This window comes from Garra rufa, chromosome 7 (assembly GCF_049309525.1).
Source record: "Garra rufa chromosome 7, GarRuf1.0, whole genome shotgun sequence".
Classification (NCBI taxonomy): Eukaryota; Metazoa; Chordata; class Actinopteri; order Cypriniformes; family Cyprinidae; genus Garra; species Garra rufa.
In genome coordinates, this window is record NC_133367.1 from 10,387,675 (window position 1) to 10,415,499 (window position 27,825).

The 27,825-nt window shown below is 37.9% G+C and overlaps 1 protein-coding gene across 1 annotated transcript in view; it reads right to left on the reverse strand.

The window, feature by feature from the left end:
- Positions 1 to 27,825, reverse strand: part of LOC141337911 (uncharacterized) — a 536,025-nt gene that overhangs the window by 27,114 nt on the left and 481,086 nt on the right. Inside the window, exons 34-36 of the mRNA XM_073843487.1 lie at positions 10,956 to 11,126; positions 9,901 to 10,083; positions 518 to 691 (exon numbers count right to left, since the gene is read on the reverse strand). Coding sequence (XP_073699588.1) covers positions 518 to 691; positions 9,901 to 10,083; positions 10,956 to 11,126 — 528 coding nt within the window. The remainder of the gene's footprint in view (positions 1 to 517; positions 692 to 9,900; positions 10,084 to 10,955; positions 11,127 to 27,825) is intronic.

Below are 27,825 nucleotides of genomic sequence, written 5' to 3' on the forward strand. Positions count from 1 at the left end.
AATGCGTGTGTTTATGTTAGATTAGTTTGTATGTGTTAGGTTTATCCGATAAAATCATATTTTTATTAGAAAAGATAAGTATCTTGTGTTTCGTGCTTACAAGTTAATGTCTTAAACTGCCGATTTTTGCTACTGTGCTAATATATAGTGTTTTCACTATATTCTGGATAGTAATATCCATTGCAGAGTTTCTGTTACATGGCTCGTTTAATGAATCGCGGGTCGACTCTGAACAGCCGTAAAACAGCGACTCTGTTCAAATTCCCTATTGAATCATATTCGATTCCCTTTGAGCTAAATTAAATGTACTTAATCCCTTACATTAGTTTCTTTTTCTTTCTTCTCTTCTTTCTTTTATTTATTTATTTGCTTTTACCTTTTACCTATTTATCATTAAACAATTACTTGATAAATAAATAAAAAAAACATACAAAATGTGACCAATATGGCAAATCCATTGCACTGCTTTAAACAATATAACTTAAGACCTGATGTCTTAAAATAAATAAACTTTAACTGTACTAACTCTAGTTTCTCCAGCTTGAATTGTGGGTTCATCAGTAGATCACTGAGGTTTTTCACTCCAGAGTCTCCTAGTTTATTCCTGCTCAGGTTCAGTTCTCTCAGGTGTGATGGGTTTGATTTCAGAGCTGAAGTCAGGATGAGACACTGTTTCTCTGTAATACTGCATCTATACAGACTGAAGACAGAAAGAGAAAGAACAATGACTCAGATCTATGATGATCATAAGCAAAATCCATACATTCACTATTACACCAGCAAAATCATGGACACTTCTAATATATACATGAAACAAACCAAGAGAGGAGTATTTGAGGACACTAGTTATAATCCAAGTCTGGACTCATCCTCAGTCAACAAATAATGAATCAATACATAGAATCAATATAGAAACAACAGTACAATTAACTAAATTAAACAGTCTATTTTCACATTTTTCATGGACGAAAATCATTAAATCAATCAAATCAAATATTTTAAAAGCTATTTTAGAGTGTAGTTTACAATTTCCATTCAAAACTATTCAAATATACATTTCCGTTAATAAAAGATGTAGAGAAATATACCATTAGTCCAGTACAAATCTAACTGTCAGAATCATCTACTGTCATTTGTTTGACTGTTTTTTCGTGTTTTTTTTTTTTTTTTTTTTTTTTTTTACTTCTGAGCCCAGTGGTCCTAAACTAAACAGTGAACTTTAATCTGACTGTAACTGCTGTACAGTATAATGATACTAACTCTAGTTTCTCCAGCTTGAATTGTGGGTCCATCAGTAGATCACTGAGGTTTTTCACTCCAGAGTTTTCTAGTTTATTCCCGCTCAGGTTCAGTTCTCTCAGGTGTGATGGGTTTGATTTCAGAGCTGAAGTCAGGATGAGACACTGTTTCTCTGTAATCCTGCATCCACACAGACTGAAGACAGAAAGAGAAAGAACAATGACTCAGATCTATGATGATCATGAGCAAATGCCATACATTCACTAATACACCAGCAAAATCATGGACACTTCTAATATATGAATGAAAAAAAACAAGAGAGGAGTATTTGAGGATACTAGTTACAATCCAAGTCTGGACTCATCCTCAGTCAACAAGTAAGTGAATCAATACATAGAATCAATATAGAAACAACAGTACAATTAAGTAAATTAAACAGTCTATTTTCACATTTTTCATGGACGAAAATCATTAAATCAATAAAATCTAATATTTTTATAGCTATTATTTAGTTTACAATTTCTATTAAAAACTATTCAAATATACTAAATAATACACATTTCCGTTAATAAAATATGTTGAGAAATATACCATTAGTCCAGTATAAATCTAACTGTCAGAATCATCTACTGTCATTTGTTTGACTGGTTTTGGTTTTGTTTGTTTTTACTTCTGAGCCCAGTGGTCCTAAACTAAACAGTAAACTTTAATCTGACCGTAACTGCTGTACAGTATAATGATACTAACTCTAGTTTCTCCAGCTTGAATTGTGGGTTCATCAGTAGATCACTGAGGTTTTTCACTCCAGAGTCTCCTAGTTTATTCCCACTCAGGTCCAGTCTGAAGACAGAAAGAAGAATGATCATAAAAACCAATATTAGCTCATACTAAACTGAATAATGTCTGAAACTTTGTATTACTAGCACTTCCTGTGTTTATTTGTCTCTTTATGATGAGTTGCTTCTTGTATTCCTAAATTACCTTGAATTGAAGTGTTTTCTATATGAATAAATGTGATGTAGATCTATGATTATCATCTTATTGAAGAGCTACGGTAGCTGTAGATGATTGTGATAAATGATACAGAAATGCAATATGATTTGTTGATTCTAACATGCTGCAGTCTAAAAATGTCTGCTCTTTAAGAGCGTAAGGCCCATCTTCACTCTCTCATTGTGTGTTTGCTGTGAACACAGGAGTTATGTTGATGTGAGTGTGGTGTTTGTGACATGAGCTCTGTTAATAAAAGTATCATCAGTTTCACATGTGGCGGCTTACTGTCTTACATTATCAAACGTACAACAGTAGGCATATAGTCTGTTGTTCCCATGATCTGTTTTGTAATCGTCTCACTAGTTCTGTCTGCTTTTTTTAGATTTTTTAGTTTATTATTTTGTCTATTGTAGCAGAAGATGCAACGCTCATGATATTTCTGCAACATGTAGACAACCATTACAAAGTTTAAAATACTTTAAATCAAATTATTTTTGAGTTAGAATATTTATGACGAATGGTAAAGCCTGGAAGATGCAATGCTACAGTAGAAACAATGTGACTTGGGTCCAGTTGTCTTCAAACAGTTAACTTTAATCTGACTGTAACTGCTGTACAGTATAATGATACTAACTCTAGTTTCTCCAGCTTGACTTGTGGGTTCATCAGTAGATCACTGAGGTTTTTCACTCCAGAGTTTCCTAGTTCATTCCAGCTCAGGTTCAGTTCTCTCAGGTGTGATGGGTTTGATTTCAGAGCTGAAGTCAGAGCAGAACAACCTACATCTGTCATTTCACAGTCTCTTAACCTACATTGGCAGAAAGAGGAAGAACAGAAAATAAGAAGAAAATAAAATTAAAATATAGCTGCAAGCAGCAATTACGGGGCCAAGCACTCAAAGCGGAAAATAAGGAGCTAAAGATGGCAGGAACAGCAGACCAACTGCAACAATATGTAAAAAGAAGCCATTTTAGGATGATTTTAGTCAAAACGACAGAAAAATGATGTAGAAAGCCTACTGATATGATTTAATGGCTTATTAGGTTTGACCAACAGGTGGCGCTGTTATCAAATCGATGTGGTGTGTTTAGTGTGAGATGACAAACGTACACACAAAGTTTGGTGTCATTATTTCTAAGTTCTCCAAAGATATAGCCTTAGAGTCATTTTCACATCAAGCCTAAAATTTATAGAGGCGCTGTACGAAAACGGTTTCATCTATCATCATGAAATCCATAACTTTTTGTCAGCACAGTCTGAAGATGATCTGACTCGATGTTGGTAACAATCGGACGAACGGTCTAGTACTAGTTCGAAAAAGTAGGTTTTCAACATAGATCAAAATGGTGGACAGGAAGTTTGGCCAACTGTGGCATAATTGGTATCTATGTTGTCGGCATGACCCAAGGAATATTTTGAGACCAGTTTCATTACGATAGGCTCATATTATCTACAGTTATTAGCATTTTTGGTCATTTTAAAATCAATGGTTAATGAATGGTTCATTACTCTTGACCAATAGGTGGCGCTGCTACCAAATTGATGTGGTGTAATCAGTGTGAGGTGTTAATGCCACATACCAAATTTGGTGCAAATATCTCAAAGCTTTGCAGAGATACAGCTTCCGATGCGCTTTGGCATGTTTCCAGCAAATTCGTTGATGCGTTAAATGAAAACGGTTTTGAATATCGACACGAAATCCATAACTTTTTGTCAGCATGGTCTGAAGATGATCCGAGTCAAATTTGGTGAAAATCCGACTAACGGCCTAGGAGGAGTTCGAAAAAGTAGGTTTTCTACATTCATTAAAATGGCGAACAGGAAGTTAGGCCAATTTTGGCATAATTGGTATCAATGTTCTCGGCCTGACCCAAGGAATATTTTGAGATCACTTTTATTACAATAAGCCATTTTTTTCAGAAGTTATTAGCATTTTTCGAAATTTCGTTATAACTTTTGACCACAAGGTGGCGCTGGCCCCAAAATTGGTATGTACATTCAGGGCATGGTGCCGAACATTTTTGTAATTATTGTCGAAACAATACGCTAATCCGTTCTCAAGATACAGAATTTTAAAGCTAAATTCAAAATGGCCGACACCCAAAATGGCTGACATGGGAAAATTGGATATGGTTCGACTCGGCATGCTCCTCTGAATCTAACGCGATGAGTTTCGACATTTTTGGCCAAATCACTAAGAAGTTATAAGCAAAAATAGCCAACTTTCATATCTCCTGACCACTAGGTGGCACTGTGATGAAACACTGCAGATAGCCTCAGGTCATGCATGTTATAACACACACCAAGTTTGGTCTCAATATTCCAAAGCGTTGTGGAGATATGGCCTCACTTCCATTTTTGAACGCTTTTCGTAGAATTAATTAGCGAGTTATTTGAGAACGGTTTGTCAAATCAACTTGAATTCCATAACTTTTGCCTGCATGGTCTGAAGATGATCTGAGCCAATTTTGGTGAAAATCAGACAAACTGTCTAGGACGAGTTCGAAAAAGTAGGTTTTCCAAACAATTAATTATAGAAAAAAAACTAATTCTTACGATTTTTGAAATTTGGTGTTCATTCCACTCGGCATGACCCAAGGATTCAGAGAAAATTGGAATTTTGATTTTATGGCTTACGGTTCAAAAGTTATTAGCAAAAAGAAAGTGAAAGTTTGGACAAGTGGTGGCGCTAGAGAGTTTGAGTTAGAGACTCCAAACTTGCTATAGTTAATATTGAGACTGTCCTCTATCATTGTGCCAAATTACAACTTTCCCGCAAGCGGTTCTATGGGCTGCCCTAGACTTGCGGCGGAAGAATAATAATAATAATAGGAAGAATTCTAACGAAAACAATAGGTGCCTCTGCACCTTCGGTGCTTGGCCCCTAATAAAAATAAAAAAGTCACATAATTTTCACAAGCAAATAAAACAGAGGAAAAAGATGAAGATGACGTTTATTTCACCAGATTATGGATTTCAGTTATTTTTCCCGAACCAATAAAACCAAAGCATGTTAACTGATCATTAACTGACAAACAACAAGACTGTGGTCAGCGCCGATAGCACACCGACATACAGCGCTGAATAAAATCATAAATACACAACTAGATCCACAAGTTAAGAAGTTTAAAAAGTTTAAGAATTTAAAAAAGTTAAAAACAATTTAAAAAGTTTAGGAAGTTTAAAAGTATAAAACGTTTTAAAAGTTAAAAAGCAAGTTTTTAGTATGATTTTAGTTGTTTTAGCATGATTAGCAAGTTACTAGCATGTCACTAGCATGTGGCTAGCATGATTAACATGTCACTAAAATTTTGTTAACATGATTTTCAAATAGTTACTAGCATGTTTCTAACTTGACTAGCATGTCACTAGCATGTTCCTAACATGTTCCTAACATGATTAACAAGTTGATAACATGTTTATAACAAGTTGCTAGCATGATTAGCAAGTTGCTAGCATGAGTTTGAATGAGTCTCCATAGAGTCTACATTGAAGGGCAGTTTGATTGAGTCTCAAGGGATTGTGGGCGTTTTGTCAGCTGGAGTTTGAATAGTGTTGATCATTTGAACATTCCTCAATGTAAGTCTATGGGATTTTCCCCAGTTTTTTTAATTATTTATAGGAAAATCGTAAGTCCGATCAGTTAGAAAAGATCCAGCAACTGGAGTCAGATCAGTCTGAAGATCTGGGCTGTGTTTGGAGTTTGTAGAGTTAAAGCTCTAGGAGCAGCAGTCAGACATTTTAGTCTCAGAAGAGGAATAATAATATGCTTAAATAGCATTTCTCAAGCCAACTTAATAAATAAATATGTGAAATATATTTTACAAAACAAAAAGAAAACTGTGTGTCAAATAGCATATGATAAGTTTTGGCTCATTTTTGTGACGCGCTCCACAAATAAGTTCATGGAAACAGAGACGACAGAAAGCACATAAGTTATTCCCTCCTGTGTTTTTTGATTTGATTCAGACTGAGGTTCAAGATCTATGATGATCTTCGTATTGAAGACCTACAGCGGGCATTAGTTTCTAATACTGTAGTTTGCTTTGAGTCACATTAGTTTCTTTTTCTTTCTTCTTTTCTTTCTTTTCTTTATTTACTTTTACCTTTTACCTATTTATCATTAAACAATTACTTGATAAATAAATAAAAAAAACATACAAAATGTGACCAATATGGCAAATCCATTGCACTGCTTTAAACAATATAACTTAAGACCTGATGTCTTAAAATAAATAAACTTTAACTGTACTAACTCTAGTTTCTCCAGCTTGAATTGTGGGTTCATCAGTAGATCACTGAGGTTTTTCACTCCAGAGTTTTCTAGTTTATTCCTGCTCAGGTCCAGTTCTCTCAGGTGTGATGGGTTTGATTTTAGAGCTGAAGTCAGGATGAGACACTGTTTCTCTGTAATACTGCATCCACACAGACTGAAGACAGAAAGAGAAAGAACAATGACTCAGATCTATGATGATCATCAGCAAATGCCATACATTCACTAATACACCAGCAAAATCATGGACACTTCTAATATATGAATGAAAACACCAAGAGAGGAGTATTTGAGGATACTAGTTACAATCCAAGTCTGGACTCATCCTCAGTCAACAAATAAGTGAATCAATACATAGAATCAATATAGAAACAACAGTACAATTAACTAAATTAAACAGTCTATTTTCACATTTTTCATGGACGAGAATCATTAAATCAATCAAATCAAATATTTTAAAAGCTATTTTAGAGTGTAGTTTACAATTTCCATTCAAACCTATTCAAATATACATTTCCGTTAATAAAAGATGTAGAGAAATATACCATTAGTCCAGTACAAATCTAACTGTCAGAATCAACTACTGTCATTTGTTTGACTGTTTTTTTTTGTTTTGTTTGTTTTTACTTCTGAGCCCAGTGGTCCTAAACTAAACAGTGAACTTTAATCTGACTGTAACTGCTGTACAGTATAATGATACTAACTCTAGTTTCTCCAGCTTGAATTGTGGGTGCATCAGTAGATCACTGAGGTTTTTCACTCCAGAGTCTCCTAGTTCATTCCTGCTCAGGTTCAGTTCTCTCAGGTGTGATGGGTTTGATTTCAGAGCTGAAGTCAGGATGAGACACTGTTTCTCTGTAATACTGCATCCACTCAGACTGAAGACAGAAAGAGAAAGAACAATGACTCAGATCTATGATGATCATGAGCAAATGCTATACATTCACTAATACACCAGCAAAATCATGGACACTTCTAATATATGAATGAAAACACCAAGAGAGGAGTATTTGAGGATACTAGTTACAATCCAAGTCTGGACTCATCCTCAGTCAACAAATAATGAATCAATACATAGAATCAATATAGAAACAACAGTGCAATTAACTAAATTAAATGGTCTATTTTCACATTTTTCATGGACGAAAATCATTAAATCAATCAAATCAAATATTTTTAAAGCTATTTTAGAGTGTAGTTTACAGTTTCTATTCAAAACTATTCAAATATACTAAATAATATACATTTCTGTTAATAAAAGATGTTGAGAAATATACCATTAGTCCAGTATAAATCTAACTGTCAGAATCATCTACTGGCATTTGTTTGACTGTTTTTTTTTTTTTTTTTTACTTCTGAGCCCAGTGGTCCTAAACTAAACAGTGAACTTTAATCTGACCGTAACTGCTGTACAGTATAATGATACTAACTCTAGTTTCTCCAGCTTGAATTGTGGGTTCATCAGTAGATCACTGAGGTTTTTCACTCCAGAGTCTCCTAGTTTATTCACGCTCAGGTTCAGTTCTCTCAGGTGTGATGGGTTTGATTTCAGAGCTGAAGTCACAGCAGAACAACCTTCATCTGTCATTTCACAGTCTCTTAACCTACATTGGCAGAAAGAGGGAGAGCAGAAAATAAGAAGAAAATAAAATTAAATAAAAATAAAAAAGTCACATAATTTTCTTAAGCAAATAAAACAGAGGAAAACGATGAAGATGATGTTTATTTCACCAGATTATAGATTTCGTTTATTTTTTCCTGAACCAATCAAACCAAAGCATGTTAACTGATCATTAACTGACAAACAACAAGACTGTGGTCAGCGCCGATAGCACACCGACATACAGCGCTGAATAAAATCATATCTACAAAACTAGATCCACAAGTTAATAAGTTTAAAAAGTTTAAGAATTTAAAAAAGTTAAAACAGTTTAAAAAGTTTATGAGGTTTAAGAAGTTTAAAAGTATAAAAAGTTTTAAAAGTTTAAAAGCAAGTTGCTAGTATGATTTTAGTTGTTTTAGCATGATTAGCAAGTTACTAGTACGACTAACGTGTCACTAGCACGATTAGCATATTGTTAGCATGATTAGCATGTCACTAGCATGTTGTTAACATGATAAGTGTGTTATTAGCATGTTTCTAACATGTAGTTAGTATGATTAACAAGTTGCTAGTATGTTGCTAACATGTTTTTAACATGACTAGCATGTCACTAGCATGTTGGTAGCATGATTAGCATGTTACTAGCATGCTGTTAGCCTGATTAGCATGTCACTAAAATTTGTTAACATGATTTACAATTAGTTATTAGCATGTTTCTAGCTTGACTAGTGTAACGGAGGCCAGCTAGTAGGTGCTGTGCAGGTAAACCTCACTCCCCGATCTCAAGAGACGCACTAGCGACTGATGCTAGAGGTTGCAGCCTTTAGCCTCCTTGTTAGTGTGTCCGCCTCCCGTGCCGGAGACCCGGGTTCGAGACCCGCTTGGAGCGGGTGCGGTAGGTGTGAGGGGTTACACTAGCATGTCACTAGCATGTTCCTAACATGATTAACAGGTTGATAGCATGTTTATAACAAGTTGCTAGCATGATTAGCAAGGTGCTAGCATGAGTTTGAATGAGTCTCCATAGAGTCTACACAGAAGGGCAATTTGATTGAGTCTCAAGGGATTCTGGGAGTTTTGTCAGTTGGAGTTTGAATAGTGTTGATCATTTGAACTTTCCTCAATGTAAGTATATGGGATTTTTAGTTTTTTTTTATTTATTATTATTTATAGGAAAATCGTAAGTCCGATCAGTTAGAAAAGATCCAGCAACTGGAGTCAGATCAGTCTGAAGATCTGGGCTGTGTTTGGAGTTTGTAGAGTTAAAGCTCTAGGAGCAGCAGTCAGACATTTTAGTCTCAGAAGAGTAATAATAATGTTTAAATAGCATTTCTCAAGCCAACTTAATAAATAAATATGTGAAATATATTTTACAAAACAAAAAGAAAACTGTGTGTCAAATAGCATATGATAAGTTTTGGCTCATTTTTGTGACGTGCTCCACAAATAAATTGATGGAAACAGAGACGACAGAAAGCACATAAGTGATTCCCTCCTGTGTTTTTTGATTTGATTCAGACTGAGGTTCAAGATCTATGATGATCATCGTATTGAAGACCTACAGCGGGCATTAGTTTCTAATAGTTAGCTTTGAGTCACATTAGTTTCTTTTTTCTTTCTTCTTTTCTTTCTTTTATTTATTTATTTCTACCTTTTATCTATTTATCATTAAACAATTACTTGATAAATTAAAAAAAAAAACATACAAAATGTGATCAATATGGCAAATCCATTGCACTGCTTTAAACAATATAACTTAAGACCTGATGTCTTAAAATAAATAAACTTTAACTGTACTAACTCTAGTTTCTCCAGCTTGAATTGTGGGTTCATCAGTAGATCACTGAGGTTTTTCACTCCAGAGTCTCCTAGTTTATTCCCGCTCAGGTTCAGGTCTCTCAGGTGTGATGGGTTTGATTTCAGAGCTGAAGTCAGGATGAGACACTGTTTCTCTGTAATACTGCATCCACACAGACTGAAGACAGAAAGAGAAAGAACAATGACTCAGATCTATGATGATCAACTTTCTAATGTGTTTTGCATCTTCCAGCAGACTTTTGCTGACAAATAAATGCTGATATCTGTGTGCAGGTAACATGGAGAAAGACTACACATTGTTAATTTAAATATACTACAAACTACACAAAAGTTACAAAGACATGCAAAGGTTGTGAAACTTATGAATCTTCACTCGATAACATTAACTACATTAGTTAACATGAAATAATGATGAACAACTAACATTTAATAACCTTAATGTAAGTTTCAACATTTACTAATACAGTTTTAAAATCAAAAGTTTTCTGTTAATTGGTAAATACAGTCTGAACTGACACGAACAATGATTAATTATATAAACTAACATGAACAGATTAATAAATGCTGTCAAAATACATTTAATATCTAATGTTAACTAATTAAATTGTTACTGTCTACTATTGTCATAAACCACTTTAGTCTCACAGATCAAAGTTCAAACATACTGGAGACAATTGCAAGTCAACAACAAAGACAGTTTGCTTATAAAAAATATTATACTTTGCACATGTGTTTATTTAATGAATAAACATATTTCCTTAAACTGAAGACATTCAAATAAGTTTTGAAAAGGCAGTTGATTTGCTTTAGTGCTGCACTGATCAGGACATTTGAGGCAGATACTGATCACTGATTCTTAAAATGCTCTTGTTATTAAAACGAATAGGTTTCTACATAAATATATACAATAAAATTAAAAGACTTTTTTAATGAGGCATCAACATACATACAAATATGGAAATATTATCAACTACAAGAACAGTACTATTAAAAGTAATGTAACATTTGAACTAAACCAGCAATACTCACATCAGTGTGTTGAGTTGACAGTGTTTATCCTCCAGTAGAGCAGCGATCTGATTCACTCGTGTGTCTCCTAGTTCATGTTCACTCAGATTCAGCTCTCTCAGGAGTAATGGGTTTTTACCCACAATTCCAGTCACATACTGACAGCCTTCATCTGCAGCAGGACCCAAAAACCTGCAGAAGAGAAGATGAAGCAGGCGAGATCAATTTAGTTCTGATTTAAAGGTCTATTGAATTACAAAAATCATTACAAAAAGACAACTTTATTATTCTAAAACAAGATCTAGTCATTGCAAAACTTTTCTGTAAACATTTAAATACACAAATACATAAATATTCAAAAACAAAGTCTAATAGTCAGTTATTGAAAAGAAACTAGAGGGACACTCAGTCCTAAAGCAAACTCAGGAGAACAGAAATGTCCCACAGAGCAGAAGAGCAAAACCTCACTAGATCATGATTTTCAGTTTACAAATACAGAGTGTGCAATTAAAATCCTCAAGATCTTTCAGAAGGAGTGAGAAACATCAGCTCCGAGAAAACTGGCTTGTGAAACTGAATGTTTTTGCACCAAGGGTCTGAGTGTAACACATTTTTAATTCTCTGTATGTATGTGCTGTACATGTGGCAGAACTGACAATTAAGCAGACTTTGATCATCAGCTCGACAAAACCCACAGCATCTGATATGATCATTCTGATTCAACAAATTGTCCAGATTATTGTATAGCTAAAAAATAAATAAATTACCCATTAATTTCTGTAACATTATTTGATCAGGTCTCACCTCAATGTCTTGAGTTGACAGTTTGGATCCTGTAGTAAATGATTGAGCTCCTTCACTCCTGATTGTCCAGGATCATTTCCTGTGAGATCCAGCTCTATCAGGTGTGAAGGGTTTGATCTCAGAGCTGAAGCCAGAGCTTTATAACCTTCTTCAGTGATACTGCAGTTTGAAAGCCTAGAACCAGAATGAAAATGTCACATTCACATTCCCTTTATTTACCAACAAATAAAATTTACATTATTTGAATGATAAAAATAGTTTTTTTATTACTTCAATGACATTAATATAATGTGAACCCATGAACCCACTCATCATGAGATATTGAGTATAAAGAGTTTTGGTTTAAACTGTTGAAGTTATTTTCACCATTTTGATTCTTGTATGTGAATGTTACTGACCTCAATCTCTCCAGTTTACAGTGTGAATCCTTCAGTACGTCACATAAGTGATTCACTCCTGTGTTTGTTATTTGATTTCCGCTCAGATTCAGTTCTCTCAGGTGTGATGGGTTTGATTTCAGAGCTGAAGACAGGATGAGAAACTGGTTCTCTGTAATTCTGCATAAAGACAGAAAGAGAAAGAACAATGACTCAGATCTATGATGATCATCTTACTAAATGTGTTTTGCATCTTCCAGCAGACTTTTGCTGACAAATAAATGGTGATATCTGTGTGCAGGTAACATGGAGAAAGACTACACATTGTTCATTTAAATATACTACAAACTAGGGATGTCCCGATCAGGTTTTTTTGCCCTCGAGTCCGAGTCATTTGATTTCGAGTATCTGACGATTCCGAGTCCTGATCCAACACTTCTATAATACATAAAAAAGAATAAAGTAGAGCGAACAAACAGATCCAGGATGTTCTTTATTTTTTTATTTAATTCACCTTATTTTAACATTCAACAACTCTTGGTAACAAACAGAGCACTTCTGTGAGGTAGCTTGAACAATCAAGTAATAAATTACATAAATTCTTTACTTCTGGACTTTAGTGCAACAGTAAATATAAAAAAGTCTAATATAAAAACAAATAGCACCTCAACTTAAAATTCCTGGCAGGCATGTAAACAAATAAAAAAATAAAAGTGCCAGTGTTTGCTGTGTTTCTGTGTGGAGTCAAGAGGTCTCACTGTGTGCCACAGCATAACTATAGATGTGTTAAAAATAATGAGAATATATATACCAGAGGATGCATTAGACCGTTACATTGCCCATCATTTTGATGGGTAGGGTCATAAAAATTCCATCATAATTCATATCACCTGGCATTTTAATTTTCATATTTTAATTATAACACATTTAATTGCATTTATTTTTGTTAATGTTTTAATTTTTAATTTGTTGAAGAGAACAGATGAGACTGCTTAACTTTTCATGTTGAACACCACACCCCGCAGTGACATCGATTTTAATATATTCTCATTTTAATGAGCAATATTGATCAGTAATCCCAGTCGATCTTTTGGTCTATGCTGTTATCAGTCGATGACTAACAATTACATAGTGTGCCTCCCATCCAATAAATTGCAATGAAACAAGGTCTCTGTGAAAGAAAAATTCATTCATACCCTTTCTGTGTGATTTTAGAAGCATATACTTTTTCTTTAAATAGAGACACCCAGAAAGCAAAGAGACATAAAAGGTAAAGAATGTCATCTAGATGAGGGGAAGCAGCTGGGGAAGCAAATGGGCACCTTTGGTGACCCAAAAGGTCTCTTAGAAGGTTTTCTATAGGTTGACTAGTATGCTAAAAAAGGAGTTTTCTTTGGTCCCTGGGGGATAGAGAGTTACAGGCTGTTTAAAGATATAACCTTGAGGACTAGGGAAGAGATATAAAAGTGGAGGAAGCCCTCCCTTTCTTTGTCACATTCTGCAGCAACCTGTGTTCCTGTATGACTGTCTGACCTTCTTTGCAAAGAATAAATCCTTACAAAAGACAATTGATTTGAGTTTGTCTCTTATGCGATGAGAGTCGTTTGATTTTTGCCACGACAATTTTGGCGTCAGAAGCGGGATTTCCTTGGATGTGCCTTTTGGACCCGAGAGCGGACGGTGATTGATCATCCTGGACTTAGAAGTCGCAGCCCTACCCCGAATAAATTCAGGGACGAGGGGCCGCCCGCCAGGGCCCAAGAGGGACACCACTGGAAACAACAAAACGAACCCGAGTGGCATCAGAACTCTCCGGTAAGAGACTGATTTAAAAGGTTTAGAAAAATTTTGGATGTTTTAAAAGTGTTTTAAGAAAATTTTGGGTACTGAATTATAATTGGAATTGAGACAAACCATAGTGGCTGGTCTGACTCTGTGGGTAGCGTGATGGGGCATCACGCGTGATTTGGGGCAAATCACAAAACGACAGCACAGATAATACAGGAAAATGGAAAAAGAAAAATTGTGTGGGGAAAGCAAGCGTGATTAAGATTTCACGAAGAAATTGAAATCAGCAGATTGGGAGATTTCAGAGATTGAAATCACGTAAGCAAGTACGACACAAGGAGTAAGTTTCAAGTGGGGTGTTAGGCTGTGTGGGTCATTGTTAATCGGAGCGGAGGCCGCTTCGCCCTCCCGACTAGGGGTTAGGAGTCGGAACTGTTGGAGACGTCTAACAGATTATTTAAGGCGCCGGGTACCCAGGGGAAAGAGAGTCACTATGGGGAAATCTCAGAGTAAATTTTATAAATATGATACACCGGTGTTTGATCAAATGAGAAAATTGTATGGCCAAAAATGCATGAAATATATAGGAAAGTTGGATGAATATTATGATGTCCCAGAGGAGGGAACGTTTAGTGTTAAGAGATTAGGAGTGGTAAAGGAGTCGATTGAAGAGGGTAGCAGTAAAGCACAGAAAGGATGCTGTGCGAAACATGTTTGTCGGAATTGTGAACAGACAGTGAATTGTTGGATAAGGGAGGCAGATAGAAGAGAGAGGAAAATGATACAGAAAGAGTTGGGAGAGAACAGGATAAAAAAGGAAAATAATAAGGAATGTGAGGGAGAAGTGATTGCAAAGTGTGAACTTTTGAACATGTGTGATGCCTTCGCTTCTCCACAAACGATATCACCACATGAACCTACTAACAAGTGTAATGTCTCTGTGTTTTCACATGCACCGCCGTATCATCACTATCCCGTGGCTGAGCTGCAAGCCCTGAAAGTGGACCCCGATCTCGACTGCTCTCCACCGAAAAGACCAACATCATCACTAACGAGACCAACATCACCACAACAACAGGTGAAAGCCGCAGGGGGCCAAAAAGAGGAAGAAGAAGACCCCGAAATGATTCCTGAGACCCCCAACAATGAAATTAAAGAGGAGAAGGCACGCAGACCCCACCCAACAAAACAAAAGAAAGACAAGAACTGCCTTAAGAGAAGAAATGGTGAGCAAAACAGCATTTCCAGCACGTGTGGGCACATCAAGGAGTGGCGACTGTTGCCAGAGCAGAAAAGAATCTGTTCAAGACTATTATCATCGATTGTGCGAGACTTTCAACAAACACAGCGGCTTGAAAGAGCCCGACGAGAGAGGAAATCAACCTGACACCTGGGAGTGTCATCTGTGAAGCTGGTTTCTGAGTGGACTGAAACCTGAAATTGCACGAGCAATGAAATCCAGCTACATCGAGTGGAAGAATGGGCGGCTGTCTGCTATTTTAGCGCACGCTTTGCATACCGAAGAACAACAAACGGTGAAGGCGAAAAGGGTTGAAGCAAGGACTGATAAAGAACTACAGCTGGCCATGGTGCAGGCTGTAAACGCAACCTGGGGGTTATTCTGCTGCCCGATATCAACAGACAAGAGGGGGAAGAGGAAAAGGACGGGGTGTAAGACCCCTGAGCTGGACTGGAAGAAACCCAGGACTGCGTACCTGCAAGTTTTGTGGGGGTACTGATTTTGACTTCAGACGATGTACCAAATGCAGACTGTGTAAGAAAGATGGTCACTGGGCCCCGAGAATGCCCTGAGTACCAGCAGAATCAAGCTGACTGAAGTGAGAAAAACGGAGAGCAGGGAGGAGGGGTCCCGGGTGAACAGCCAACAGCTACAGTGCAGGGAAGTGAACATTCTTTTTAACCACACACACAGACACATACACTGATGTAAATACTGCTCTCTGCAATGAAGAAAAGCTTGCGTTTACACACATTCTGATACAAACACTGCTGTAAGCAATGAAGAAAAGCTTGCATTTCTTTGTGTGTTTTTGATTTGAGTAATGAAATTACTGATAAATGTGTAACAAAGTATGAAAGTGAAGAATTTAAAATAAGTTTTAAAAGTTCCACAATACCCATGCTGGTAGAGGGGGTATTAGTTGAATATATAGCAGATTCTGGGGCATACAAATTTTGTTTGTGACCATGTGATCTGCAATGTCAACCGTCATTAACTAATAAATTAAATGAGTACATTTCTGAATTAGGGCACAAGATTTTTTTTGAAAGATTCACGGCACCCTAAAAAAAAAAAAAAAAAAAAAAAAAAAAAGAGGGGGCCTGAGTGTTAAAACAATCATTTTGTTGGCATGGCATGCCCTGTACCCCTTATGGGTCGAGATTACTAAAATTTAAAACTAAATTTGATGCTTGTCACTGACTCCTGGGGTGTCAGAGTGACAGAGCAGGAGGAGAAATCGTGCAGTCTGCAAGATAAGACCCGGTGGGCTTAGAGGGTGTGTGAATTGGCTAAGAACTGAACAGAGCCATTCAATGCACAAATTATGCTGTTTGACAAATTACATTGCACATCACATGTCATAATGGGAAAAATAGACTACCAATAGGAGAAAGATTGGTTTAGAGGAGAGGTAGGAAAACTTTGAGCAGTAAAAAGATATTTTAGACAGAAAAGGTGTGTGCGGTTTCAGTTAGCCTGACAGAAAAAAAAGAAAAGAAAAAGCTTCTGTTTTATCTAGTAGCAGGAGAGTCTGTGCTTCACTTATCAGTTTTCGAAGGCCAGGGATGAGCAGTGGTCTGAAGTAGAGTTGTTTTTGAGAAGCTGTATTGAAGTGACAGACTGGAGTGAGAAATTTGATGACGCAAGATATAGTGAGCATTTTTAGGCATTTATGTGTATGGGTGTAGGCATAACATAGAGGTATGAAGTTGTGACACCTATTGACAAAAATACAAAGGAAAATGATTGCATGGCAAATGTTTACACCTCAGATATGCACCCTGCTTTGGCAGAGGTGCCTTCTAAATTCTGGGCAAAACACAAATATGATGTGGGCTTGATTGAGGGATGTAAACCGGTTGTGATCACTCCAAAATCTGATTACAGACCATGTCAACACCAGTACCTCCTGAAACAGAGGCGATACTGGGAATAAAACCAGTGTTTGAGGCACTATTGAAAAAAGGTGTAATAATGCTATGTAATGATTTTTCCTGTGAAAAAAGTGGCGCTTTGTCCACGATTTAAAAGTAAAAGCAGTAAACGCAGCTGTCAGAAAAAGAGCTCCATTAGTGCCAAATCTATATGCATTTTTGTTGCAAAATTTCACAAGATGTGACTTTCTACTCAGTGGTAGACTTGCCTGGAGCCTCTGACCCTGACAGCTGGAACTGCTGTATTTCAATATGTAGCACATTATCAAAAGCTACAGTTTTAAACTAAAAGTTTACATTTTTTAAGACATGTCATACACCCAACAGCAAATCCCTGTCTGAGAAAAAAAAAAAAAAAATGTTGTCATTTTTGGGAGTGTGTTCATATTGCAGAACATTCATCCCCAACTATGTGATTATTGAACAGCCCCTGTGAGCCCTAACTCTAGGGAAGGGGTTGAGATAATGCAACAACATTGAAGGGCCAGAGGAGGCGGCAGAGGCATTCATGAACATAAAGTTTCAGCTGTCTCTGGCGCCAACTTTGGACATACAGGTACCAACTAATTCTTTTTGTTGAGATGGTGGATGAGAAAATGGGTTTATGACCTCTGTTTTATTGCAGTATCATGGAGACAAACTGTGACCTGTGGCCTATTTTTTCAAACAAGCTAAAACCAGTAGTAGCAGGCCTGCCTTGCTGTCTGAGGGCAGTGGCATCTGCTGAGAAAGCCTTAATGACATCTAGAGATTTCATAGGGTATTATGACCTGGCATTGATTGTCTGGCACACAGTGTCCATGATTCTGCATGAACAGAAAATACTGCATTTATTGACGGCTCGTTGGTTGCGATACCACACTATCTTGGACGATATAACCAAAATAGCGTTAAACGTTGCACAACCTTGAATCCTGCCACCCTCCTTCACACAGAGGAGGATGGATAGGAACAACTGTTGTCTGACTGTGTTTGATCAAGTGAGTACGCTACGTCCAGATCTTTCTGATGTACCACTTGAAAACACAAAATGTCCTCTTTGTGGATGGTTCGGCGTTCAGAGATCCACAAACAGGTCAGAACAAAGTTGGCTATTCTGTGACGATGAGTTTGAAATTGTGACATTTGGCTCGTTGCCATAAAACGATTCAGCACAAGCAGCAGAGCTTGTGACTGTAACAGAGGCGTGAAAACTCAGGACGAATAAGTGCGTTACGAGGTATACAAACTCGCGTTACGATTTTTTAGATTTTTCAAGATTTTGGAGCACTGTGGAAACAGAGCATTTTTAAAATTCAGATGGGCGCCCAATAATTCATGCTCCCCTTTTTGGCAGCTTCATTAGAAGCAATTTTGCTGCCTGACAAGATACCCATTTGTAAATGTGCAGCACACACAAATAACAAAGATTTAGTATCCACAGGAAACGTCAGAGCGGACGCGACAGCGAAGGTCGCTGTGGCTAAATAGCCAAAGAAACAGAATGTACTTTGTTATCTGAAAATAACGATAATACTTTCTTCTTGTTTACAGAACATGCAGACTTTTGCTTTAGGGACAGAGAGAAACCTGTGGAGGAAGTCTGGCTGGACGTTGTTTGGGAAAGCTGTGATGGCAAGCCTTGTTTACCCAGACACTTCTTTCCTCACTATGCAAAAATGATGCATGGGTTGGACCAAGCATCAGAAGGGGGAATGGTAGCACAGATGAAAGAATTGTGCACAATGAAAGAATTGTGGTCACAAAGGGGTTAACAAAATTTTGTGAAAATTTTTTGTAAAAGATGTGTAATTTGGAACAAACATAATGTGGCAAAAGGGATAAAAATGTCCCGAGCATCTCAGCCACCACCAGCAGACTCATTTGGTGATGGTTTTCATTAAATTGACCCCATGTGGGGGGGAAAGTACTGCTTGGTGATGATTGACATGTGGTCCAAATAGGTGGAAGTTTTTCCAGTCTCGAAACAGGCAGCAGCAGCAGCAGCAGTAGAAAAGGCTGTGTTGACTGAAATAGTCCCGGGATGGAAAAACCCATGGAAAATTAGCTCAGACAATGCCACACATTTTGTTAATGAGTCAATAAAACAAATTGGTCAAATTTGTGAGGAAACTGGACTTACATGGGTTAAGGTGCTTCCCATTGTTCTTGGATACAAGATATGGGAATAGAAGGGGGGCAAACAACAGCTGCCATCAACAGGATCATGTGAGCATGACATGTTAGGTTGTTGCAAAGAAATGTCTTCTCTGTTGTCTTAATGTCTGTGTACAGGTGAAAGCTGCTCAAGGAAAGTTTGCTGAAAGTTCCTTGCACAACATCAAACCGGGTGATTTCGTGGTGGTATGAGACCTGAGGAAAAAGCAAAAGGTGGCTGGGCCCATTCAATGTGTTCCTAACTACACACACAGCTGTGAAGGTAGCTGACGTGAGAGCCACGTGGATTCATGCTAGCCACTGTAAAAGGTCCCATCTACATCCTGGGAGGAGGAGCGGATGGAGTAAAAAGATTTGAGGCAGACTACAGCGACAACATTACAAATATTGTGGCACACATGAGAAGGGCCGTAAAAGAGCCCGAAAAAGCTGATTCCATACAAGCAGAATGGTGGACCAGCCTCGGGGGAGGTTGGGCCTACTGGTTGTGTAGCACTGTGTTACCAATGATAGCAGTGGGACTGTTGTTGCTGATGTGTTTACCATGTTTCTTGCAAATTGTATCCAGCTCAGTACAGAGACTGGTGAAGACAGGGGTTTCACTTCAGATGGTTAAGATGGATGTATTGACTGACAATGTGATTATGGGGACGTGGGAACCACCAATGGATAGGGATGATCAGTAATGATGAGGGCCATGACAGACGACAATTGACTTAAGGAGTTTTGAGTAAAAAGGTGGTTTTAAATGTGGTTTAATGATTAACCCAAATTTTCCTACTGATCTATCTTACCTTGTTTAAGCTTGCATTTTAAAAAGGGTTATACCCACACAAAAAAAAAATGAGCGTGAAGCTTGGGTTCACAAATTTAAGAGAATGATCATTTATATGAAAGTCAGAGATGAAGAGTATAAATGTGATGTAATTACTTAAATTTGCTTAAAAGGGGTTGTGATTAAGGGAAAAATGTATACCTGATGATATAAATATGTATTCTAATCTGAATGAAAGTAGTGATTAACAATGATGATAGCAGTAGTGGAACTTACAGTGAAATGAATTAAGACAGGATGAAACGACGAAGGTTTTAAGCAGGTCATTTGTCCGTGTTACGAGACAATGCAACAAGACGAAGGGATTGACTGTCTTTATGTCTGTAACTGTAATGTGTGGCTTGCTTTCGAAAGGGGGGGGGAAAGACCCCCAAAACAAAAAGCCTTTGCATATTTTAAGTTTAGTAATGATGAAGTTTTTGAGTTTCATATGTGTAACATCTCTATTTAATATCTGAGAAGTGACTGAGGGTCTGACCCATGTCAGGAATGCAATAACAGTGCTTATTCGTTTAGCCCGGCTTCCAGAGAACAAATGAGAGGATGTGAGAATGATTGTTTATGATTTTTGTACTAACATTAGTAGATGATTTCAAGTATAATGAATTTTTTTTTAATTATTAGTTATCAATGAATGATAAAAAGGGGGAATTGTGAAAGAAAAATTCATTCATACCCTTTCTGTGCATATACTTTTTCTTTAAATAGAGACACCCAGAAAGCAAAGAGACATAAAAGGTAAAGAATGTCATCTAGATGAGGGGAAGCAGCTGGGGAAGCAAATGGGCACCTTTGGTGACCCAAAAGGTCTCTTAGAAGGTTTTCTATAGGTTGACTAGTATGCTAAAAAAGGAGTTTTCTTTGGTCCCTGGGGGATAGAGAGTTACAGGCTGTTTAAAGATATAACCTTGAGGACTAGGGAAGAGATATAAAAGTGGAGGAAGCCCTCCCTTTCTTTGTCACATTCTGCAGCAACCTGTGTTCCTGTATGACTGTCTGACCTTCTTTGCAAAGAATAAATCCTTACAAAAGACAATTGATTTGAGTTTGTCTCTTATGCGATGAGAGTCGTTTGATTTTTGCCACGACAGTCTCAAATTTCAAATTCAATTTCATAAGAGAAATTCAAGCAATAAATACCGTTTTGGCGCTCTTTAATAGGGATGCACCGATCCGAATCGGCCGATCGCTTGCGCGTTTTATCAGTAAAGCCGGTTCTGTAATCAGCGGTAAATGCCATCAGGTGCATGATTTCACGTTAAGCCGTATATACTACACACAGCCGTTGTTTACCGACTAGCTGCGCAAATCCATGTTCATTATCAGTATGAATGTGCGCAGCTCGTCAGTGAACAACGGCTGTGTGTAGTATATACGGCGCTACGTGAAATTCCCGTACCTGATGGCATTTACCGCTGATTACAGAACCGGCTTTACTGACAAAACGCGCAAGCATGAATCGGCCGATTCGGATCGGTGCATCCCTACTCTTTAATTTGGCATGATAGATCATTGTAGCTTCTTGGTACTATTGCGGCTGTGCGTAATCAAAGCATAGCAAAAGGCAAAAGATTAGTAACAGTTTCGTTTTAGTTCTGGAGCAAGTGCTCTGCTGCCACACTGGAGTGCACTCGCCACCAACTGGACAGTGCTGGGAATTACAGCTAATAATTACACTAGATCGCCCTCTGTGTAATCTGTCAAAGTGACGGACGGCCTTCAGATTTTCCCATCATTGCAATAAAAATTCCATCAATGACGGACAATTTTCAGTTAACGCGACCTCTGATAAATGCATATATATCCAAATCCTGATCGGGAGGTAATGTCCGATTCTGATCGAGTCTGAAACCACGTGATCCGATAGGGACATCCCTACTACAAACTACACAAAAGTTATAAAGGTATGCAAAGATTGAAAATCAGCAAAATTACTCATTAATATGTGAGCTATTTATCCAAGTTACGAAACTTCACTTGATAACATTAGTTCATGTTAACTAATGTAGTTAATGATGAACAACTAGCATGTAAGGAGAGGAAAAGGAAAGGGGGTGACGTGAGGCCAAGTATGGTGACCCATACTCGGAATTCGTGCTCTGCATTTAACCCATCCAAGTGCACACACACAGTAGTGAACACACACACCGTGAACACACATCCGGAGCAGCAGGAAGCCATCGCTGCGGCACCGGGGAGCAGTTGGGGGTTCAGTGCCTTGCTCAAGGGTCTCACCTCAGTCGTGGTATTGAGGGTGAAGAGAGTGCTGTACATACACTCCCCCCACCTACAATCCCTGCCGGACCTGAGACTCGAACCTGCAACCTTTGGGTTACAAGTCCCACTCTGCCCCCAATAACATTAATGTAAGTTTGAACAGTTACTAATACAGTTTAAAATTAAAGTTTCCTGTTAATTAGTAAATACACTGTAAACTAACATAAACACTGATTAATTATATAAACTAACATGAACAGATTAATAAATGCTGTCAAAATATATTTACTGTCCACTATTGTTATAAATCACCTTACTCTCACAGATCAATGTTCAAACATACTGTAGACTAAACAATTACAAGTCAACAACAAAGACAGTTTGCTTATAAAAATATTATACTTTGCACATGTGTTTATTTAATGAATAAACGTATTTCCTTAAACTGAAGACATTCAAATAAGTTTTGAAAAGGCAGTTCAATTGCTTTAGTGCAGCACTGATCAGGACATTTGAGGCAGATACTGATCACTGATTCTTAAAATGCTCTTGTTCAGTTTTTACAATTTACAGTATATGCTGTACTAATATCAGACATTTTACATTTTGTCAAACACAAACTTTAAATTAAAAGCAGTTATGAATAGTTGTCAAAAAACACTTGCATACCAGCAATCAGTAAACATGATTACATTCAGCAGTCATATGTTTATCTGACTTTGCTACTAATCTTTAATTTACACAAATTTAAACTGTGAAAGTGTAGTTTTTCTCTTTTAAATCAATGTAGAATTTCAATATCCCTGTGTGTGGAACTATTAATCATTCTTTTACAGTCGAACATACATCCAAACATTTTGTGAAAAAACATTATTTGGTAGGGAACAAATAAAAGTGTAGTACAAAATTTGGTAAAATGTTACACATTACTATTTGCACTTGGTTATAAAGGAATTTATGAAAAACAACATATTTCTACATAAATATATACAACAAATCTAAAATACTTTTTAATAAGGCATCAACATATGATAGATAGACAGTGAAGCACTAAACATTCACAGTATTTGCATCCGGTGAGCAAAATGATGCACTTGATGCAACACAGAGTCCCTAATTTAAACCTTTATGCCATTTTTCATTGCCTGTTTAATTTTAATACTTCACATTGTAGTGGCTTTTAGTGATGCTGAGAAAAATCTGGTCTGACACAAATATGGAAATATTATCATCTACAATAACAGTACTATTAAAAGTAATCTAACATTGTTAATAAACCAGCAATACTCACATCAGTGTGTTGAGTTGACAGTGTTTATCCTCCAGTAGAGCAGCGATCTGATTCACTCGTGTGTCTCCTAGTTCATGTTCACTCAGATTCAGCTCTCTCAAGAGTAACGTGTTTTTACCCAGAATTCCAGTCACATACTGACAGCCTTCATCTGCAGCAGGACCCAAAAACCTACAGAAGAGAAGATGAAGCAGGCGAGATCAATTTAGTTCTGATTTAAAGGTCTATTGAATTACAAAAATCATTACAAAAAGACAACTTTATTATTCTAAAACAAGATCTAGTAAATGCAAAACTTTTCTGTAAACATTTAAATACACAAATACATAAATATTCAAAAACAAAGTCTAATAGTCAGTTATTGAAAAGAAACTAGAGGGACACTCAGTCCTAAAGCAAACTCAGGAGAACAGAAATGTCCCATAGAGCAGAAGAGCAGTGAAAAACTTCAGCACAGAGAAAACTGGCTTGTGAAACTGAATGTTTTTGCACCGAGGGTCTGCGAGTAACACATTTTTAATTATCTGTATGTATGTGCTGTACATGTGGCAGAATTGACAATAAAGCAGACTTTGACTCATCAGCTCGACAAAACCCACAGCATCTGATATGATCATTCTGATGAAACAAATTGTCCAGATTATTGTATAGCTAGGCAAGGCAAGGCAAGTTTATTTATATAGCACATTTCATACACAATGGTAATTCAAAATGCTGTACATAAAAAGGAATTAAAATCACAATAGCATAAAAATCATAAAAATTTAAAATAATCACAACAATAAAAACAAAATTAAGAACATTTAAGATGATTTAAAAAAGAAAATGATTTCAAATTAATTAATACAGAAGTGATTATACATAAAATAATGCAATCTGTTCGGACGTAGCACAGTGCTCATTCAATAAATGCACAACTGAACAGATGAGTTTTGAGTCTGCATTTAAATGTGACTAATGTATTAGCACATCTGATCTCTTCTGGAAGCTGATTCCAACTGCGGGCGGCATAATGGCTAAAAGCAGATTCCCCTTGTTTTGTGTGAACCCTTGATATTACTAACTGACTCGATCCTAGTGATCGGAGTTGTCTGTTAGGTTTGTATACAGTGAGCATATCTGCAATGTATGTAGGTCCTGGGCCATTGAGTGCTTTATAAACAAGTGAAAGTACTTTAAAATCTATCCTAAACATAACTGGAAGCCAGTGTAGGGACCTAAGGACTGGTGTAATATGCTCTGATTTTTTGGTTCTAGTCAGAATCCTGGCAGCAGCGTTCTGTATGAGCTGCAGCTGTCTAATGGTCTTCTTGGGAAGGCCGGTGAGGAGACCATTACAATAGTCTACCCTGCTGGTGATAAAGGCATGAACACGTTTCTCCAAATCTTGACGGGAAACAAAACATCTAATTCTTGCAATGTTTTTAAGATGATAGTATGCTGATTTAGTTACTGCTTTGACATGGCTACTGAAACTGAGGTCTGACTCCAGAATCACACCCAGATTCTTGACTTGATTTTTTGTTTTTTGACCCCTAGCGTCAAGGTACGCATTTACCTTATGAACGTCATCTTTGTTTCCAAATGCAATGACTTCTGTTTTCTCCTTGTTTAACTGTAAAAAGTTTTGGCACATCCAACTGTTAATTTCATCAATGCATTGGCAGAGGGAGTCAATGGGGCTGTAGTCATTTGGCGATAAGGCTAGGTAAATCTGGGTATCATCTGCATAGCTGTGATATGCAATTTGGTTCTTTCTCATTATTTGACTTAGTGGGAGCATATACAGGCTGAACAACAGCGGCGCTAGAATTGAGCCTTGTGGGACTCCGCATGTCATGGACGTCCACTTTGACTTATGTTCTCCTATACTCACATAATAGCTTCTCCCTTCTAAGTATGACCTGAACCATTTGAGAACCATCCCAGAGAGCCCGACCCAGTTTTCCAATCTATCTAAAAGAATGTTGTGATCGACAGTGTCGAACGCAGCACTGAGATCTAGTAATACCAGCACTGATATTTTGCCAGAATCTGAATTTAGGCGAATATCATTTATTATCTTTATGAGCGCTGTCTCTGTGCTATGATGTTGTCTGAAGCCAGATTGGAAATGGTCCAGGTATCCATTTGAGTTTAAGTAGTGATTCAGCTGATTGAAAACAACCTTTTCAATAATCTTACCTATAAAAGGAAGATTTGATATTGGTCTATAGTTGCTCAATATGGTGTTATCAAGATTTCTCTTTTTCAAAAGGGGCTTAACAACTGCAGTTTTCAGGGAGTTTGGAAAAGTTCCAGAAAGAAGTGAGGTGTTCACCACTTCTAAGAGATCTGCTTCTAAACAGTTAAGCACACTTTTGAAAAAAGATGTGGGAAGTGTGTCAAGGTGGCAGGTTGACGATTTGAGGTGCTGTACTGTTTCTTCCAAAATGTTGCTATCGATTGCTTCAAAAGTAGACATAATGACTTCTTTTTGAAATTGCGGTCGGATCTGTCTGACCTCTGCATAACTTGAGGGTGCCCAGCCAGCAATGACATGTGGGGCCCAGATGAGGGCTTCATGGGCGGCAAATGTGGGCCCCATTATGGGCTTGCACCCGGGATTTACATTGGGGCCAGTTGTGGAAGCCCAGACTTACTAAGTGGGACCTGTAAGGGTACTGCATGGGTCTTAATTGGGCAATTCATGCCAAACCCATTTGGGCCCCACCTGCACAAAGAGTGGGATTGCACCCGGGATCCACATGGGGGCCAGCCGTGGATGCCCAGATGGGTTTTGAGTGGGATCTGTAAGAGTCTTATGTGGGTCTTAACCGGGCAATACATGTCAGACCCATTTGGGGCCCACCAGTCTGTAGGGGTTTAAAGTGGGCTTGCACCCGGGATCCACATGGGGGCCAGCCGTGGATGCCCAGATGGGTTTTAAGTGGGATTTGTAAGGGTCTTGTGTGGGTCTTAACCGGGCAATACATGTCAGACCCCTTTGGGGCCCACCAGTCTGTAGGGGTTTAAAGTGGGCTTGCACCCGGGATCCACATGGGGGCCAGCCGTGGATGCCCAGGTGGGTTTTAAGTGGGATCTGTAAGGGTCTTATGTGGGTCTTAACCGGGCAATACATGACAGACCCATTTGGGGCCCACCAGTCTGTAGGGGTTTAAAGTGGGCTTGCACCCGGAATCCACATGGGGGCTAGCCGTGGATGCCCAGATGGGTTTTAAGTGGGATCTGTAAGGGTCTTATGTGGGTCTTAACCGGGCAATACATATCAGACCCATTTGGGGCCCACCAGTCTGTAGGGGTTATAAAGTGGGCTTGCACCTGGGATCCACATGGGGGCACGCCGTGGATGCCCAGGTGGGTTTTAAGTGGGATCTGTAAGGGTCTTATGTGGGTCTTAATCGGGCAATTCATGACAGACCCATTTGGGCCCCACCTGCCCAAAGGGGTTTAAAGTGGGTTTGCACCCGGGATCCACATGGGGGCCAGCCAACGCCCAGGAGATCCAGGCCGCCCCAGACGCCCCCCCGGGATGTGCCGGAATCCGCGCCCTAGTCACACACCCGGACGCCCCGGCAGCACCCCAAATAATTACAATAAAAAAACCTTCAATAAAGTGTCAAAGCATGCTCAAGGTGGACAATTAACATTTTTATTTAAAAGACAAAAAACAGTCTGCAATACAAAGTCTGTGCAAATGCCATATAAAATTTACATTTTACATTTCAGCTATTTTTTAAGAAATACAGCACAATTAAATTAAAAGAACATGGGACAGTTTCATTAAAACGTTTAATTAAATATATGTTTACCTTAAAACTATTAGAAAATATTTCCTGATAATTCACTCACCCCCATGTAATCCAAGATGTTCATATCTTTCTTTCTTTAAAGGTGCAGTGTGTAGATTTTTTGCGGCATCTAGCAGTAAGGCTATGAATTGCAACCAACGGTTTAGTCCACCGCTCACCCCTCCCTTCACAGAAGCTACGGCAGCCGACACGGGATTAAGCTGTCATCGTTTTAGACAGCAAAGAATAATGAAGTTTCTTTTATAAATTAGGGAATTAGATTTACTTGATAATTCAATAAAACGATGTTATTGTGAATATTACTGTTACTTGTTCATCATTGTGTCAGTGTTTTTTCGCTTGAACAACAGTGATGAAACGTGATCTGTAGAGCAGTTTGTCCGTTCAGGGCTACTGTAGAAACATAATGTCGGCTTTCATGTGAGGGGACCCG